At 39.2% G+C, this 20107-nt stretch overlaps 1 protein-coding gene across 2 annotated transcripts in view; it reads right to left on the bottom strand.

The window, feature by feature from the left end:
• The window catches only part of EPM2A (EPM2A glucan phosphatase, laforin), a 105762-nt gene extending 85903 nt beyond the window's left edge, over positions 1 to 19859 (bottom strand). For both annotated transcript variants that reach the window (XM_044247131.1, XM_044247132.1), the window contains exon 1: positions 19559 to 19859. In XM_044247131.1, coding sequence (XP_044103066.1) covers positions 19559 to 19859 — 301 coding nt within the window. The remainder of the gene's footprint in view (positions 1 to 19558) is intronic.
• Between the last annotated feature and the right edge of the window lie 248 nt (positions 19860 to 20107).

The raw sequence follows: 20107 nt of genomic DNA, 5'->3' as shown, positions 1-20107 counted from the left end.
TTACAAAGCTGTCATCATCAAGACAGTATGGTACTGGCACAAAAACAGATACATAGATCAATGGAACAGAATAGAGAGCCCAGAAATAGACCCTCTACTCCATGGTCAACTAATCTTCAGCAAAGCAAGAAAGAATGTCCAATGGGAAAAAGACAGCCTCTTCAACAACTGGTGTTGGGAAAATTGGACAGCCACATGCAAAAAAATGAAATTGGACCATTTCCTTACACCACACATAAAAATAGACTCAAAATGGATGAAGGAGCTCAATTTGAGAAAGGAATCCATCAAAATCCTTAAGGAGAACACAGGCAGCAACCTCTTCGACCGCAGCAGCAGCAACTTCTTCCTAGGAACATCGCCAAAGGCAAGGGAAGCAAGGGCAGAAATGAACTCTTGGGACTTCATCAAGATCAAAAGCTTTTGCACAACCAAGGAAACAGTCAACAAAACCAAAAGACAACTGACTGAATGGGAGAAGATATTTGCAAACAACATATCAGATAAAGGGCTAGTATCCAAAATCTATAAAGAGCTTAGCAAACTCAACACCCAAAGAACAAATAAGCCAATCACGAAATGGGCAGAGGACATGAACAGACATTTCTGCAAAGAAGACATCCAGATGGCCAACAGACACATGAAAAATTGTTCCACATCACCTGGCATCAGGGAAATACAATTCAAAACCACAATGAGATACCACCTCACACCAGTCAGAATGGCTAAAATTAAGAAGTCGGGAAATGACAGATGCTGGCCAGGATGTGGAGAAAGGGGAACCCTTCTACACTGTTGGTGGGGTGCAACCACTCTGGAAAACAGCATGGAGGTTCCTCAAAAAGTTAAAAATAGAGCTACCTTATGACCCAGCAATTGCACTACTGGGTATTTACCCTAAAGATACAAACGCAGTGATCCGAAGGGGCACGTGCACCCGAATGTTTATAGCAGCAATGTCCACAATAGCCAAACTATGGAAAGAACCTAGATGTCCATCAACAGATGAATGGATAAAGAAGATGTGGTATATAAATACAATGGAATACTATGCAGCCATCAAAAGAAATGAAATCTTGCCATTTGCGATGATGTGGATGGAACTAGAGGGTATTATGCTTAGCGAAATAAGTCAATCAGAGAAAGACAACTATCATATGCTCTCCCTGATATGAGGAAATGGAGATGCAACTTGGGGGTTTTGGGGGTAGGAAAAGAATAAATGAAACAAGATGGGATCGAGAGGAAGACAAACCATAAGAGACTCTTAATCTTGCAGAACAAACTGAGGGTTGCTGGGGGGAGGGGGGAGGGAAAGAGTGGTGAGGTTATGGACATTGCAGGGGCGGGGGGTGCTGTGGTGAGTGCTGTGAAATGTATAAACCTGGCGATTCACAGACCTGTACCTCTGGGGCTAAAAATACATTATATGTTTATTAAAAAAATTAAAATAACTTTAAAAAAAGAATCAGCACAACTATTTTATGATCTTATGATACATAGGATAAAATAAGCATCCATGGTATTATCGGTCAAAAATGTCTACATGAGTTTATTGAAAAAAATAATTGTGGGGGCACCTGGGTGGCTCAGTGGGTTAAAGCCTCTGCCTTTGGCTCCGGTCATGATCCCAGGGTCCTAGGATCGAGCCCCACATCAGGTTCTCTGCTCAGCGGGGAGCCTGCTTCCTCCTCTCTCTCTCTCTCTCTCTCTCTCTCTGCCTGCCTCTCTGCCTATTTGTGATCTCTGTCTGTCAAATAAATAAATAAAAACTTAAAAAAAAAAATTGTGAAAGCATTCACCAAAAAAACCAATGGCAAGATTTTTGTAGGTGATTTTTAACTGGTTTTAATTACCTACCTTAAAGTAATTTGCTTACATCTGAACAAAATTAAGCTATCTAACACTTCTTCCAAATGAAGCAGAAGTTCTGGATAAACTGCTTGCTGTCTTAGAGTGATTATCTTCACATTTATGTCATTAAATCTTTTTTAAATGGATGGTAACTTTTTCAGAATTGTTTGGGAGATAGGGAGCGCACAGGATGAGAAAGTGGAGAGATAAGGTTGGGAAAGAATGAGATTGTGATTTAAACCCTTTTGTTTGAGATTGTATACAAACTACAGAATTAGAGTAGAATACAAGTGAAATACTGCCACCCAGTGGAATTAAAACATAAATAAAATCTTCAATTATTTGGAAAGATACAAGAATTTCCTATCAATTTTCAATTGGAATGAAAGAGCTTAATAATGTACTTTCAAATATACTATTCATCAAAAATAAAATGCAGGGGTAGAGGTGTGAGCTACACCTTTTCCAGAGTCTGAGGTTCTAGTCAATTAAATGACTTGAAAGAATCTTTCGTGTATTTAGCAGCAAAGCAAGCACTGGAGCCCAAGACTGCTGGCTCCCAGTTCACTGCTGCTTACACCAGGGAGCCCCTCCTAAAGAGCCTTTGACTACTCTCATCTAAACACTGTATTTCAGGGAAGAGGACACTGAGACTCGAAGATTATAAAGGCTTCTCCAACATTTCCAAGGGTTCCCGGGAACATAGCTTGATGCAGTACCTTACTGTCACAAAAATTCTTTGAAGACTTGTATTTTTCCTTTAAAAATTCCTGTGAGGGGATGCCTGGGTGGCTCAGTCACTAAGCATCTGCCTTCAGCTCAGGTCATGATTCCAGGGTTCTGGGATCAAGCCCTGCTTTGGGCTCCCTGCTCAGTGGGGAGCCTGCTTCTCCCTCTTCCTCTGTCTGCCACTTCCCCAGCCTGTGCTCGCTCACTCTCTCTCTGTCAAATAAATAAATAAAATCTAAAAAAATAAAAATTCCTATGAGGTTTGTGTTCTATTCTGTATCATACACATGTCTCCTTCAATCTGAAATAATGGGTTGGTTTTTTTTTTTTTCCTCAAATGTCTTTTAGAAAAAAATATTTCTTTAAGACAATGATGCATTTCTATCCTGGTCTACAAACTCACATGTCCAGAACCACATTGAAGATGGGAACACAGAGGGTATGAATATACCAATTTGAGACCTTTCTCAAGTTCATTCATTCATCAAGTATTTAATAAACACCTGCCAAATGTTAGGCATTGTTTTAGATCATAGGACATATTATGATAATAAACAACTGAGTTATCAAGTGGCACAGAAGAGCAAAAGTTTTCTTCTTGCCCACACTAGAGTTCACTGCAGACTGGCTAAGTAAGGGACATTCCTCACATTTTCATCATCTTCAAGCTGCGACCATCAGTCAGAGCAGTCGCTACTTGGAATATCAATAGTAATCTCCTCGCAGAGAGAAAAGAGTGCAACAAATCAACAGGAAGTGACATACATCATTTCCTCTTACATATTATTGACCAAAATAAGCCGTATGACAAAGATATTCTTCTTCAACAAAGCAAAGAATAATAATTCACCCATAGGGAGAGGATGGGGACACTGGTAACTAAGAGCATGTCACACCCCAACTTTTCCAAATATGCTGAGGAAAGGTGATTCTGGGTAATGTGGAGAAAAGAGGTAAGATCTCTCCATATGCCAGATGGAAACTCAAGCAATTTTACTTAAATGATAAAAGGAAGGGTTATCATAGAGGGCTAGAGGACTTGAAATGTGTAGGCATCAGACATGTGAGAACTACTGAGTATGAATTAAACAAGCAAACAGAAAGGTATTTCAGAATGTTTGTAACTTTGACTTATGGCTCTAAATCCCAGTATTGACATAACATTTATATCAATAAAAACTCGGGAAAGTTGCCTGTATCCAATGAAGGATACCACATCTGATCAGAAGCAACATGTCAGGGTTGCTTGATGTACATATATAAATGATGTACATATAAATAAAACGATGGGGTAGGGCCTCACAGCCAAATGTACACAAATTATATCTAGGATCAACACATTAGTGCCTAACTTAAATCTACATAAAACTCACAACCAGTTGCGGGGGAGACGCAATAGAGGCAGCATATGCACTAGTCATATATATGACCAAACTATATTAGTTCATTAAACTCTGTGTTGTTTTCATAGCTTAGTAGGACATACTCCATCTGGAAGGGTGAATACTATTCCTTCCCTCTGCTAATGCTGGAAGGTTAAATCTCTGAGCACAGGTTCTAATGAAAGCCTTCATACTGAACCCAATCAACACTGATGGCCTCGGCAGCTGCTCAAGAAAAAGAAAAGGATCTTTCCTACAATGCCACTAATGGACCATGGAGATTAAGATACTAATCCCCTGTATATCCCTAATCCAAAGAAATAGGTATGTGCATGTGTGAGTGTTGTGCATTAATTTGGTTTGGTTTGGTTTACATAGATCCAATAACTTTACAGTATAGAATCAATTGTCGCATTTAAAAATTGTATAATAAATACAAATTATTTGAAGAAGCTACCTCTGATTAGTTTTCATGTTGTTTCACCAAAGCCAATGGAATAATGTAGATGGTTCATTGCAGATGTAAGTTTGCCACAGTTGTGACAGATATTGAAGAAAAGGCAGAGCACTATGAAAGAGCTGCATGAAACAGTGGGGAAAAAATGGAATCTGGGTGGCTGAAACTTAGACTATTTTCAGGAAGTAGCAGAAGTGCAGACAAAAGTAGATAATTGTGAGAAGCCTGAAAGGCCATAGTAAGAAGTTTAGATTTATTTTATAGGAAATAAGAACTCGACAAAGAATTCTTAATTGCACATGTGACATTATCCAATCTGTATTTTAAAAAGAAAATTCTGGTACCAATGTGGAAGAAGGATTGAGTAGAGAAAGGACACAAAGGAGTTAGATCATGTAAAAGGCCACTGAAATGCCAAGGAAACAAACCATAACCGAGGCAGCAGGATGAAAATAAAAAGAGGTAGTTGGGGGTAGGGTTGGGGGAGAACTGAAATATTTCAGCTTACACAATCTTACAGAGACCTCCCAAACCAGCTGGTTATCAAAGGCACCTGGGGAACTGTAACATTCTTATTCCATGGCCAATCCCAGAACTATTAAATCATAATCTCTTAAGATGTGGACTAGGAAATGCTTGGCATACCTCAGAGATTCATCATGCAATCAGCCCAGCCGAAGAAGTTATGCTTCCACACACTTGAGTGACTGAGCTAGTGTCTTTACATCAGGAACACAGGGAAAAAAAGCTTTGTGAAGGTTTATCAGTAGTTGAGGTTTTGATATATTCAGCTTACAGTACTAAGAGGACACCCAGATGAAAAAGTTGTATAGACAATAGAATACATCAGTCCAGAAGAGAAATTAGACTTAGGGCTCCATCATCACAGGATTGGAGACAATCCTTCAAAGGAAGACTGTAGCTTGAGATAAGAGGTGATTTAGGGAAGAGGCTCAAAGAGCACCTACACTTCATGGTAGTGCACAAAAAGATGAACTTGGTAGCAGGGTTGGCCAAGGAAGATAAATGTATTTAACAGATAACTCCATTAAATCACCATTAAATCATATTGCCTTACTTGTTTACAACAAAGTAAAGTACTATACAAAAACCAATTCATGCATTTCAAGGTAAAGGCTTCAATGTTCAATCCAAGTTAGGTATGTCAGCTGCCTACCCTAGTTTCCTGCGGCCCATCCAAGTATTATCTATATAGCCACCAGAGGAGAGTTTTAAAACACATGGACTCTTAAAATGCAGCAACTGAAAGGCAAATAACCCAATTAAAGATGGACAGAGATATAAATAGATATTTCTCCAAGAAGATACACTCACAAATGGGTAACCTCTGCTTGACATATGACCAATAAGCACTGGAAAAGATGTTCAACATTATCAGTTATTAGAGAAATATGAATCAAGACCATAATGAGATACTTCACACCCCTGCAATGGCTAAAATTAAAAATACAGGCAATAACATATGTTGTAAAGGATATGGAGAAACTGAAACTCTCATGCAATGTTGGTGGGAATATAAAAGGATAGTCACTTTGGAAAACAGTTTGACAATTTGTCAAATGATAAAAACCAAAGAGTTATCGTGACTCAGCAATTCCACTTCTGTATAAATACCCAAAAGAAGTGAAAATAAACAAAGAAATAAAAAGAGGTAAAAACATGTCTATGCAAAAGTTCATAGCCGCATTATTCAAAAAGTAAAAACAACCCATATGTCCATCAACTGATGAACAAATAAATGGAATGTGGTATAGCCATACAATGAATTATTGCTCAGCAATAAAAGTATGAATGAAGCACGTATAGTCCGTTACAAGGAGTCACATGTTATATGGTTCCCTTTATATGAAACATTCAGAACGGACAAATTCATAGAGACTGAAAGTACATTATTACATTAGCCAGAGGACAGGGAAGGGAGAAATGGGGACTGATTAGTAACAAGTACAAAATTTTCTTTTGGAGTGGTGAAAACGTTGGGTAATGCATGTTGACTTTGTGAATATACTAAAAACCGCTCAGTTTTATGCTTTAAAGGGGTGAATTTTATGATATGAAAATTATATCTCAATAAAATTCTTTTTGAAAGTACAGATTTCCAGGCTCCATTTTTGGAGATTCTGTAAGTCTGTGACTGACCCAAGAATCTGTATGTTTTTAAAGATATGCCAGTGATTCCCAATTAGGTGATCCTAATGTTCAATCAGGTTAGGGAATCACTGGCATATCTAGAAAATTCGCTGAGAGTTACCTGAGTTACATTTGAAGAAAAAGAAGATGCCAACTGCAGTGGTCCAAATGAACAAAGCAGTGAGAGAGGCCTCAAGAAAGAAGGTCCTACTCACCACCCCATAAGCATAACCCCACCCCCCACATCTCCTGTAGTCCCCTTCCCCACCTTCCTCCCATCCACACCTTCCTCAACCAGCTGCCTGACAACACTCTCCCTCAGCACTCCTTTCCCCAAAATCCTACAGCTCAGCCACCCATCACAGGACTGCAGAGGAGTCCTACCACCAAAGGATTAAACACTTAAATGCCTTTGAATCCCCAGACTCTGGCTTTTCCCTGGTCACTTTAATAACACAAGGATTCTCACTCATATAAGATCAAGTCAGAGCACCAATTTCCTCTAGATTCACATCAGACAAATCCTTGGGAATAATTGTGTTGCTTCAGAAACCAGCAAGGGAGACAAACCGTAAGAGACTCTTAATCTCAGGAAACAAACTGAAGGTTTCTGGAGGGGAGGGGCTAGAAGGGGAAGGGATGGGGTGGCTGGGTGATGGACACTGGGGAGGGTATGTGCTATGGTGAGTGCTGTGAACTGTGTAAGTCTGATGAATCACAGACCTGTACCCCTGAAACAAATAATACATTATATGTTAATTTTTTTAAAAAAGGAATAAATGTGTTGCTTTTATTTTCATAATTACAGAAAAAAATAACAAGGGAAGAGCCTGTTTTTCTTTAAATACCAGTTTAAAATACTATCCCCTCCATAAAGACTTCCTCAACCCGTCTCCCATTCCTGATTACCGGATAAACCTCTGCCACTCCACTGTATACAGAATTTCAGATTGCTGTTACAGTTCTTCCTTGAGGGACGCCTGGGTGGCTCAGTTGGTTGGACGACTGCCTTCGGCTCAGGGCGTGATCCTGGAGTCCCGGGATCGAGTCCCGCATCGGGCTCCCAGCTCCATGGGGAGTCTGCTTCGCTCTCTGACCTTCTCCTCTCTCTCACTGTCTCTCTCTCTCTCAAATAAATAAATAAAATCTTTAAAAAAAAAAAAAAACAATCCTTCCTTGATAAAAAGTCTTTTTTTTCCTCATCTAGAATACAAACCTCTTACACTCAAGAGCTGTGAATTTTTCATCAGTGTTTCCCAGCACTTATCACAATGTCAGGTGGATAACTGCATCTCATAATTGTGTATAAAATGAGTTGATCAGATGAATCAAATATGTATTCTGATGTGTTAGGGTACCTAAATGAGGAACGGAAAGTTATAGACATCCTTTCTCAATGGCTAACACCAAAATAAGGTTTTAAGTAATAGTAAAATGTGAGGTTTAATGAGCTTACTACATTTTTATTTTCATAGCATTTTGTTCACCTTTGTAATAGCAGAGTACCTAAGAGTTCCTTTTAAAGTTTAATTTGGGTTATATCTCTCCATATTCCTCACACCTGATTAGATTGATTCACTAATGAATTCTAAGCAAATCTCTCTGAAAAATAGTAAAACCTCTTGAACTTCAATTAAAAGACATCATCAAGTAAAAATTACAGATTCAAATTTCTAAACAGATTAAGTAAGTGAAAACTGAAGCCTTTGCAAAAATGTATACATAGCTCAGGGGTAAAGTGCTTTTCTTAAAAAATTTTTATGGGAGGGCACCTGGGTGGCTCAGTGGGTTAAGCCGCTGCCTTCAGCTCAGGTCATGATCTCAGGGTCCTGGAATCGAGTCCCACATCGGGCTCTCTGCTCAGCAGGGAGCCTGCTTCCTCCTCTCTCTCTCTTTGCCTGCCTCTCTGCCTACTTGTGATCTCTCTCTGTCAAATAAATAAATAAAATTTAAAAAAAAAAATTCTCTAAAAAAAAAAAAAAATTTTATGGGATACTCCTTCATTGCAAATAAATGTGAAGTACCACCAGAAAATGATAAACATGAATAAGCCAATGACAAAATCTTGTCAATATTTTTAGTACAAAATAATCATTACTCCCATTTACAAAGAAGGTTCACGTGTATTGGCTCAATGTTTCCTCACAATTATTCTGAACTAGTAAAAGTTAAAGCAACACTTTAAACCAATGTCTTCTTGTATCCCACACTCAGAATTTATACAACCTCAGAAATCAATAGGTGATATTTAGGATAGTTCTGAATCTAAGATCATGGAAATAGTAGTATAACCCCCAAATATAGTTTTCTGTGTATGGGAGTTCAAAATTTCTCCAGCTCTGGAATTGTTCTGGGTAATTGTTGTCATACTCATCAAACATAAATTTTTAGAGATTTCAATCAGTAAAGAAGGTAATAAATTGATAATTTATGACAAAAGACATGAATTTAAATGTCATATTTTTTGCCAAAGGTACTAATAGTTCATAAAATCTATAAATATGACACCCAGAAATGTTGGCCATCCTGGGTGAAATGTTGATAAAATTTTTCTTTGCTCACAGACATAATATAGAGCCTTTTACAACCACACTGAAAAGAAAATGATTTGATAGTAACCATTCCTCTAATTCTCTATAGTTTAATTAGCAAAAATTCAGGATCAAGCTCTATGTTATGTTAATGTGACATTATGATTTAATATTTAAAACATGAAGGTCATAGAACTGAAAATGTCAAGCTTCTCTTTCAGTGTATATTGGCTGTAATACAGACCTGAGCTAGATGGACAGAGCCCAGGATCCACCATCGGAGCAGAAAACATAACATTTCTAGGTAACAATATTCAAAGTTGAGGATGATCTTGGAATAATAAAACATTTTAATGAGCTTGCCTGTTTGGAAGCCCTGGCACCACTGCCAGCCCAAAGACACAGAGCCATCTCTCACACCTAGCGGGAGCTCAGCGAGTCAGACCTGACCTGCCAGCTGAGCCCATCTCGTTCACAGAAAGTTGAAATCTCCTCAGACTTGTCTCATCTCATTAAGCTATCCATCCCTTCTCTGGCTTTCTACAAATCCAATTTGTCAATCTTTCCCTCATTCACACTCACATCCCAAATCCTCATGAGCATTATCTTACACAAAGAAACATATTTAATGAAGTATAAAATCTCCACTGTATGCATTTTATCTTTCAATTAAACACCATAAAATACATTATACTTGTTTGATACCTTATCCAACTGATTATTTTGTCTCCACAGGAGCACCAAATAACATTGCTAAGTTCGTAGTTGCTTTACCACCTATTGAAAAAAAAAAAAAAAAAAGTTCCTTCCCCACTATGTGAGCATGCAACAATATTTTCTTTAAATTTTCCTAAAATTAGGACCTCATTCTGCTTCTAGGGGACATGAACAGATCATCTAAAAACAGCAAGCAATTTCATTTCTGCTCCCATTAATCTCTGGCAAATGGAGGAGGATCAGGTATGAGGGGAGATGGAATAAGAAACTGCACTAATATCTACTCCTGGATTATTTTCCTCTGCCTGATACAACTGGTTTTGATCCAAGAGAGGTAAAACGTGCTTTTCATTTTGGTCTGAATATCCTTCTTGATGTTGTTAAAACTTCAGGTCATTTGGGCTGATATAACACATTCAATGAATGCTCTGAAGAGAAAGGAGTGGAGAGGAAGGAAGAGAGAATACTAAGAGAAGGATCCTTTGGAGTAAACAGTCTCCATTCACCTCTCCATTTTTTCTCATTCTCTGTCAGTTCCCTTCTCACTGATGATACAGAGATATCCTAGATCTTACGCAGCCAAAGTGAACTCCTTCTCATCTATGAAGTCTTTGATTTAGAGTTTGTGTATGGAATATGAAAATTCACTCACCAAATTTCCATGCCCTGCCTAGTGCCAAATCATGACACCTGCCTAAAGGTGCTTCCCACAGCCAGTGTTTCCCACAGGTTAACAGTGTGTGGGCTTAGGATATTTGCTAAACCTCTCTCGGACCCACTTTCCCCATCACAAAATGAAATCATCATACAGTAATTTCAGCTGACCAAGAACCAGTTAAATTTCATTTATCACAATTTTCAGTCAGAATTTCTCATTCAACAGTAATAAACTATTACCAAAATAAATCTTTCTTTCTTGACCATGTCATATGTCACTCTTTAAAGTTTTCTTTATTCTTGTCATTCATATCTCATTAAGTTATTCTCGTGTAACTCTCAATTAGATCCCTCTCTTATTGCCTTTTTAATGATTCCTCTGAGTGTAGTAAGCATAGCTATGTTCTTGAAAGACTCTCACCTCATAATGGATAAAACAAAGGACTAAGTTTGTATTTAGGAGATCTTTCTTCTAGTCCAAGTTTATCCCATTAATATTGAGCACACATCTCCTAACTCTAAGAAACAAACTGAGGGTTGTTAGAGGGGAGGTGAGTGGGGGAATGCGTAATTGTGTGATAGGCCTTAAGGAGGGATCTTGAAGCGATGAGCACTGGGAGTTGTACACAACTGATGAATCAATAAATTCTACTTCTGAAACTAGTAATACAGTATATGTTAATTAAATTGAATTTAAATTTTTAAAGGATTAAAATATAAAAGAATTCTGCAATTAGACGAAGAAACAAGTTACATGCACTCTATCCACAAAATTCAGCTGCAATGTGGATAACATCCCTTATGCGGTACATGTCCTTCTATCCTCCACTCAAACCCACTCTTCACCAAGGTACAGGACAGCTGAAGTAGAAATGGGTAAGGCAAATAATTATTGGGAGGTTGCAGCAAAATCTAGAATATACTGGCAATGCTGGTAGTTTGGGGTCAGTGTATGGATTAGTCCAATATTATATAAAACTGTTGCTGCTTCTATGAACATAAACTACCTTAAGATCAATAAATTTCATCAATTGTTGGCTTCCTTAAAGTCATAGCTACTACTTTGTTCTAGGCACTTTATAAACTAGTCCTCATAACAACCACAGTATGGTTATTAATCATCCCTTTTAGAAGATACACCCAAGGAAAACAACCCAATTTTAACAAGAAAGATATAGATTAGACTGTGTATGTGTGTGAGTATGTCTGTGTATGAATGTATCTACATATATATATATACACACACATATATAAATATATTATAAATAAATAATAAAATCAGGAATTCTGGGGGCGCCTGGGTGGCTCAGTGGGTTAAGCCGCTGCCTTCAGCTCAGGTCATGATCTCGGGGTCCTGGGATCAAGTCCCGCATCGGGCTCTCTGCTCAGCAGGGAGCCTGCTTCCTTCTCTCTCTGCCTGCCTCTCCGCCTACTTGTGATCTCTCTCTGTCAAATAAATAAATAAAATCTTTAAAAAAAAAAAAATCAGGAATTCTTTTGCAAAATTATAAAAATATGCTGGAAAAATACCTACCTGCAAACTTTTAAAAATTAGTCCAAGACTTTTTCTCCTGCCTATAAAATAACTTTTAAAATGGCACAATGTATGAAACAATTGTTTTTAAATGTTGAACAAAAAGCAGCATAGGACCATAATCTCTGAGAGAAGAAAAAGAAACAAGGTGAACAATATGAATGCCATGGATTTCTGCCTGTAGAGAGTTTCTGAACCATGATGCAGGAACAAGATTCGAATAGAACTCAGTGGTCTCAGTAACTGAGGAAACAGAAATCCAAGTTTGGGGAGAATAGGGTGACTGGAATTTGTAGGACCAAATTTCAGAAATGAAAAAGCCCTGAAGAGAAAGTTCCATGAACTTGCATAAATGTCTCTTAGATTCTTTGGCTTCATACCAATCTGTGGATGCATAAAATGAAATTTGATAGAGCCATACAAAGAACAAATAGCAAGCCATACAAAAAACAAACAATACATTTCTGAATATTGTATGCCAAAGAATTGGCAGAGTTCACACAGAATTGGGAAACATTTGCATTTCCATCAGAATGAGGAGATCTTCTTTAATACATGAGGCATTTAAAAGAGAATACAGAAGGGTCATTCCTTAGTGGTAGAGCTAAATTAGTCCTACAGTAAAAGCTACCATAGACATGTCCTTATAAACCTTCAAGATAAACTTCAAAAGTAACAAAATTATCCATAAATAACTGCCAGAAAAAAGTTTCCAACTCTAAAATGAAAAACTACAATATCCAACATCCAAACAAAAATGAATAGATATGAAAGTCAATTTCTTTCCTATGTATCAGTGATGAACAACTGAAATCTACAATCAAAAAGGTTTTAAATATGCCATTTAAGCTAGCACCCTCCCCCCCCAAAATATGTATAAATTTAACAGAACGTGTACAGGATCTGTATGTGGAGAACTACAAAACACTAATGAAAAAAACCAAAGAAGATCTAATTAAATGGAGATGTACTCCAGGTTCATAGATTGAAAGACTTGATATGGTTAAGATGTCAATTTTTCTGAACTTGAGATATAGATATAGATATAGATATAGATTTTCTCAATAGATACAGATTTTTGCAATCCCAATCAAATCACAACATTATTTTGTAATATCAACAAACTGATTCTACAATGTAAATGTAAACACCAAAAAGACCCAACACAATACTGAAGAAAACAAAGATGGAGGACTCATACTACTAATATTTCAAGTTTAGCATAAAGCTACAGTAATCAACACACTGTGTGACATGGGTAAAAGAATGAGCACATAGATCAGTGCAAATATCTAAATTTTAATAAAGGCCCATCAAAAAAGGAAGGAAAGAATTTTCAACAAGTGGTCCTGGAACAATTAGATACTCTTAAAAAAAAAATAAAAAAAAAGAATCTAGACACAGACTTTGTATCATAGATAAAAATTAACACAAAATGGATTATAGACCTATATGTAACACACAAAATTATAAAAAGCTTCTAGAAGATAACACAGGAGAAAAAATAGATGACCTTGGGTTTAGAAATGAGTTTTTTGATTCAAAACAAGAGGCATAACCCATTTTAAAAAAAATGATAAAATGGACTGCATTAAAACTAAAAGTTTTACATTGTAAATAACACTGTTAAGAGAATGAAAAGACAAGTCTCAAACAGTGAGGAAATATTTGCAGATCACGTATCTCTTTAGAACTTGTATCCAAATATTCAAAGAACTCTTAAAAATCAGCAATAAGAAAACAAACAACCTAACTAAAAAGTGGAAGAAAGATCTGAGCAGCCAATTAAAAAAGATATACAGGTGACAAATAGGCATATAAAAAGATACTCAACATCATGTATTTTCACAAATGTAAAAAATCAGATACCAACCGCCCAACTGTAAGAATACTTAAAACCCAAAATCTGAGCAAAATCAATTGCTGATAAGAATGTTTAGCAACAGGAACCTTCATTCATTGCTGGTGGGAATGAAAAACGCTACGGCCACTTCAGAAGATGGTTTGACAAGTTTCTTAAAAAGTTCAATGCAGTTTCATATGCTCTGGCAAACCCATTCCTAGGTATTTACCCAACTGATTTGAAAACTAAGTTTAAATAAAAACTTGCCCATCACTGTAGTAGTTTTATTCAGAATCACCAACTGAAAGGAAGTATGTGTGTTGTGGGGAAGAGTAATCTGCTGAGGTTGCAGCTTTCCAGATACACGGGACACCCACGGGTGATGCTGCCAATCTTCTTTCTCCTCCCATATTCCACTGGATGCAGATGTGATGACTAGACTGTTGTCTGTCTTGAGGAAAAAGCCAAGAAAATGCAATGACACTTCTCCAGACATCCATGGGCTGTGGGCCATTACCATCACCATCTCTCTATGTACTTTTTATAGCAGAAAGATTAACCTTTATTAGTTTAAACAACTGTTTGTTGTGTTTTCTGTGAACTTACAGCCTACCATATTCTAAACTGCCCCTGAAAGGGTCACTTTGGGGAGGAAAGTGTTCCTCCCCTACTTCAAAAAGTGTTTGCTGTTGGAAATACTCATGGTACTCCCACCTCCCTGGCAAGAATGACTGGGTTCCAGGAAGGTAAATTCCCATTTCTCCCACACATTTTTCTAACTAGAGCTGTCAGGGAAGAATTTTGTTTTTTCCTTCTCTTGGTTTGAGTATGTAAGCCTGGAGCTCCCTGTTGGGAAGTCTAGCTTGGTAGAGTCAGCTACCAAGGAATGAGGGAATCATTCCTTGGTATGAGGTCAGTACCAGAGCAGAGCAAACCCACAGGGAAGAGAGACAGCTGGAGAGCAAGCAAGAGCAGAGAGGTTAAACTCCATGTTTCTTTTAGTTTGTTTCTATGAGTTAATAATAATTTCTCTTTTTTGACTGGTTCACACTCCATTTCTATTACTTGCAATCAAAGAGTCTAGGCCAATATAACTAATGTGCTTTTAAACTGTGAGATGAGATATGAAGAAAGGAAGAGCACTATGAGAAAGATTAAGGGGTGAGTTAGGGAAGACTTCTAAAAAAGCAACAGGTAAGACCCCTAACAAGCACACGGATGCCAACCTGGAAAAGATTGCAAGGACAAGTTTCCCACATGCCTCCTTCTGGCCCACCGTATCCTCAACATAAATTCAGTGTGCTCTAAACATAGGAGGGAAGGGTTTTCCTGGAAAGGGCCCCAGGGCATATGAGCTAGAGATCTAGGTGAACAGATCTTGAGATGTCTGTGGATCTACCAGTAGAGTTGAAGGTGATGAAGAAGGAGAAGGAAAAGGAGAAAGAAAAGAAGGAAAGAAAGAAAAGGCAACCCCATTTAGGAATAAAATATGCTAAAATATATTTCCCCATAGTAAAGTTTCATTTGCTTATTTGTTTTTACTTTGCTAATGGTAAGGACCTGGAGCTCACTGGATCCCCAGCCTCACACCCTAAAGAAGGAAATCTGCCAAACTACATGCCCATGCATGTCCCCCCACTTAGAGGGGATTTGGGGTAAAGATAAACAACTTAAACAAGAAATCAGCACAGCTGCCTATACTAATCAACATATACTTTATTTATAAAAATGAATGGTCATCCAAGGATTGTCCAATATTTAGGGAAAACTTACAGCATTTAAAAAAAAAAAAAAATTGCCCATAGAGGAAAAAATGTTAACACAAGACAGAAACAACTTTTAATGAATTCTATCTAATGTCATCAGAAAGATTCAGGCATTAATTCCATCCATACAGGAAGAACAAGCAGCTATGAAAAAAGAAAAGAAATCAGATAATAACAGAAGAATGCAGAAGATTAAAAATATGATTGCCAAAAGTAAAAAAATCCAGTGTAAGGACTAAATGATGGAATAGTTAGTATTAAAAATCAAGCAGTGATCTGGGAAACATTGTCAGGAAAATCCATCCAAACACAAACCATGGAAAATATAAGAGAAAAGAGATACTCACATGTATGCAGAAGGTAGATTATATGGTTAATAGCCATTTCAGAGGAAAGAACAGAGAAAACAGAGGAGGAAATAAAATAATAAATTATCTCCTGAGTTAAAAGCAACAATTACTGAAATTGAAAGATCCAACCCATTGTCAAGTGATAAAAACAAGAGACTCAGATGCATCCTGGTAAAATAATTTAAGGAAAGGTTGTCTTCAAAAGAGGGAGGAAAAAACAGATTGCCTATAGAGGAATGGGCTTAGTTTGGCATCATAGTTATCCATTACAATGGGTACTACAAGGTATGAGGCAAAGGTTTCAAAGGGAAAATTAATTTGAGACTAGAATACCAAAGGATCAGTCAAGTGTGAAGGCAAAATACAGACATTTTCAAGAAACTGAGAATTCAGATATTTTATCTCCCATTTACTGTTTCTTCAAAATTATTTTAGGATACAGCTCAACAAAATGAGTAAGATATTTAAGAAAGAGGAAGACATGGCATCCAAAACAATGTAACTAACCCTGGAGTTCAATTAAAAACAAAAAATCCCAGCTAGTTGTGCTCTGAACGCACTACATCAATGAAAATTAGAACAAGAATCCCAATTTTTCAAGGCAAAATTTTTTCCAAAAAATGAGAAGTTTGCATTCATCAAATACTGCAGTCAAGCTAGGAAAATTCTGATGATCAATGTGCTGCTTCTGGTGTTTAAAAAAAAAAAAAAAAAAAAAACCTAGAAATTTTACACAAGATGTTGAAGAACATTACCACCCAAATATGAAGTAAAACAAACCCGGGTATCTTAACACTTACCGTGTTAAGGGAAAAGAATCCCTTCCCTGTGTTCCATGTCACAGAATTACACTTTTTATGAGTCTAATTGCACTACTTGGTTCTGCAATAATTATTTCCTAATTGTAACAGTAAAGATAACGATCACTAACACTTATTTAACACTTAATGTAAGTCCTCTTCTAATTCTTTTAGATTTATTAGCCAGCTTAGTTCTTTCAAAGACAGCACAGTAGGGCTGCCTGGGTGGCTCAGTGGGTTAAAGCCTCTGCCTTCTGCTCTGGTCATGATCCGAGGTCCTGGGATGGAACCCCTCCTTCTGGCTCCCTGCTCAGCCGGAAGCCTGCTTCCCTTTCTCTCTCTGCCTGCCTCTCTGCCAACTGTGATCTCTGTCTGTCAAATAAATAAGTAAAATCTTTTCAAAATAAAAACATAAAAAAAAACAAAGACAGTGCAGTGAAGTTAAGTAACTTGCCAAAGGTCCCACATGGTTTAGTAAACACAGGCATTCTGGCTCCAGAACCCTTACTCTTTTTTTTTTTTTTTAATATTTTATTTATTTATTTGACAGACAGAAATCACAAGTAGTCAGAGAGGCAGGCAGAGAGGGAGGAGGATGCAGGCTCACTGCTGAGCAGAGAGCCCGATGCGGGGCTCGATCCCAGGACCCTGAGATCATGACCCGAGCCGAAGGCAGAGGCTTTAACCCACGGAGCCACCCAGGTGCCCCCAGAATCCTTACTCTTAAACGCTGACCATGATGCTTCTCATAATGCTCTTTAACTTAACATTTTTAGAATCAACTTATCAATCCAAAACAAGAAGGAATAGTAACAATTATAAAACACAATATAAATTATATAAAACTTAACAATAAAGAGAAAATAACCAAAGTAAGGAGAGGGAAAAGAATATGTGTCAGCTATTTTTCTTACCTTCTTATACAGGGGTAACTTTCTGCACAGTACAATTATTATAGCACAGAATTTTCTATATAATAGCAAGTCAACAATTATACATAGATAATTTTTATATAAAATAATAATATAAAAACCAGCAGGGAGCAGAGAGATAAGGAATTTAAATTCCTCACATTTCACAGCAAGTATGATGGTTAAATTTATGGATACACAGTAGATATTGTCTAATTTTAATTTTAAAATGTTATATAAATTTATATAGAAACTCAAAATCTAAGAACACAAAAGCTACATGTAATACATTAAGAAATAGCAATAGAAGCAAATTATTTAGAACTTTGGGAGGATTATCAGAAAAGCTAAAAACAGAAAAGGAGGAGAACTAGGGAGGGGAAAGTCCATAATTTTTATTAAAATTAGCAGATATTTTATTGTTAAAAATATTATGTAGTACTATTAATAAAAGTTGTATCCTGTAAAGAAGGGCATAAACTGGTGAGCATAGCCCTCCATTCAGTCACGGTAATACAAAATGAGAATAAATGCCACCCGTTCATAAAACCAAGTGGAACAAGGATAATACACAAACGTATTACAGAATACTCATGTTCTTTACTGATTCTTTGTTTCCACACCGTTAGGGACTAAATGGCCCATTTTTGTCATATAAACTTCTAAAGAGACATTCATTTCATCAGCTTTAGACAACTGTTGATCACACATACTCCAATCCCCTACCTTGCACACCACTTTTAAAGAAAGAGCTGTCTAAATTCACACCTCGCTGGGGGAGGTGGGGGTGGGTGGGGACGGAGTCTACACTGGTATAGCCTTTTCAGGGTGTAATTTCGCAGTCCTTATTGAAATGTGAAATATGGCCACACGCAGACCTAACAAGTTCACCTCTCAGAATCTACCATACAGCAACACTCCCAAATACTCAAAGATAACTCCATACCATACACGGACTTTCAGTGAAGCTACTACTGTTTAAAGCAGAGGAAAACGAAAACCATCTGAATGAGCACTAGACGCAGAATATTTTGTTGCCTTTTAAAAAATAAAATGCATCTATATAGAGTGACGCTAAAAAGTATTGGCAACATATCGTTAATCAAGAAAAAGCAAGATACAGAATCATATAGTTTGTGCGTGAGACAGATACATGATAGGTAGAGACAGACACGTACTGGGCAGAAGGCAGTGGAGGGAAGAAGTTTTTACCTTGAAATTTGATTTTTTTTTCTTTTTTTACAACTAGCATATATTGTTTTTATATCTTAGGAAATCAGAGTATATCTCAATAAATTAAAAAATCCAAAAGGAGAAAGACTCAGTGTCTTTGCATTGGTTCACTCCAAGATCTAAGGAAAGAAAACCCCATACAGAAGCACGTGGATGAGGGAACAGGACAGCTTCACCGGCTGGGTCATTTCTTAGGGGACCAGGGGGTAAACCCGGGCGCCGAAACACTAGGGCAGAGCTCTGGAGAGAACCCGTGAGCCCCAGGGCGGGCCAGGCGGCCAGGGACTCGCGCGGGGAGGACGGGTGCCCCCGGGCGGGGGTTACTTAGGAAACCGGGACGCGCAGCCCACACGCCAGGAAACACCCCGGGAACCCGGCGTGTGGGAAAGAGGGCGGAGGGTCAGGGAGCTAAGGGGCGGGCCGGCGCGCAGGAGCCCGGCAGGGATCTAGGGACGCGCCCCGAGTCCGAGGCGCGGCAGGCGGCCACTGTTTGGCCCGCCGGGGAGTTCGGGGGCAGCCTTCGAAGCCGGGGAGACGGGCAGAGCGCGCAGGGAGCGCGCAGCGGGCACCGGCGGGCGCCCCAGGCCGAGGCCGAGGCCGCAGTCCCCGGGGCGCGCTCGGGTGGGGACGCCAGCTCCAGTACCTTCCCACGAGAGCTCTCCTCCGGGTTCCCGCTTCAGGAACTTGTACCAGAACGTGTCCACGCGGCCCGGCTCCGCCCCGTCCTGCGCCGCCTCCTCGGGCGCCAGCTCCACCTCCCCGAGCCACAGGCCGGGCTCCTGCAGCGCCAGCGCCCCCGCGCCCGCCGCCGTGCCCGCAGGCCTCAGGCGCACGGCCCCGCGCGGCTCCCAACGCCCCAGCTCGGGCCGCGACCCCACGACCAGCAGCTCCGGCCCGGCCCCGGCCACCGCGGGCGGCACCACCACCCCGAACCGGAACCGCATGGCGGCGGGCGGCGCAGCTCCGGGTGTCGGTGCCCGGCGGCCGGCGGACGTGGCCCGAGCGCGAAGCGGCCGCGGCGATTGGGCGGCGGCGCAGGGGGCCTGGTCGCCAGGGGCCGGGGCGCCGGCGGGGACACGTGCGAGGCTGCACCTTTTTTGGGCTGCATCACGCGGCCTAGGAGCCGGGCCTGGTCCAGCGGGGGCCTGTGGCGACGGGAAGCGGGCGCGGGACGAGTGTCCTTTCGCGGAGA

The sequence above is a fragment of the Neovison vison genome, chromosome 1, assembly GCF_020171115.1.
Source record: "Neovison vison isolate M4711 chromosome 1, ASM_NN_V1, whole genome shotgun sequence".
Lineage (NCBI taxonomy): Eukaryota > Metazoa > Chordata > Mammalia > Carnivora > Mustelidae > Neogale > Neogale vison.
The sequence above is the reverse complement of the archived record's forward strand: the minus strand, read 5'-3'. Positions and strand labels throughout refer to the sequence as shown.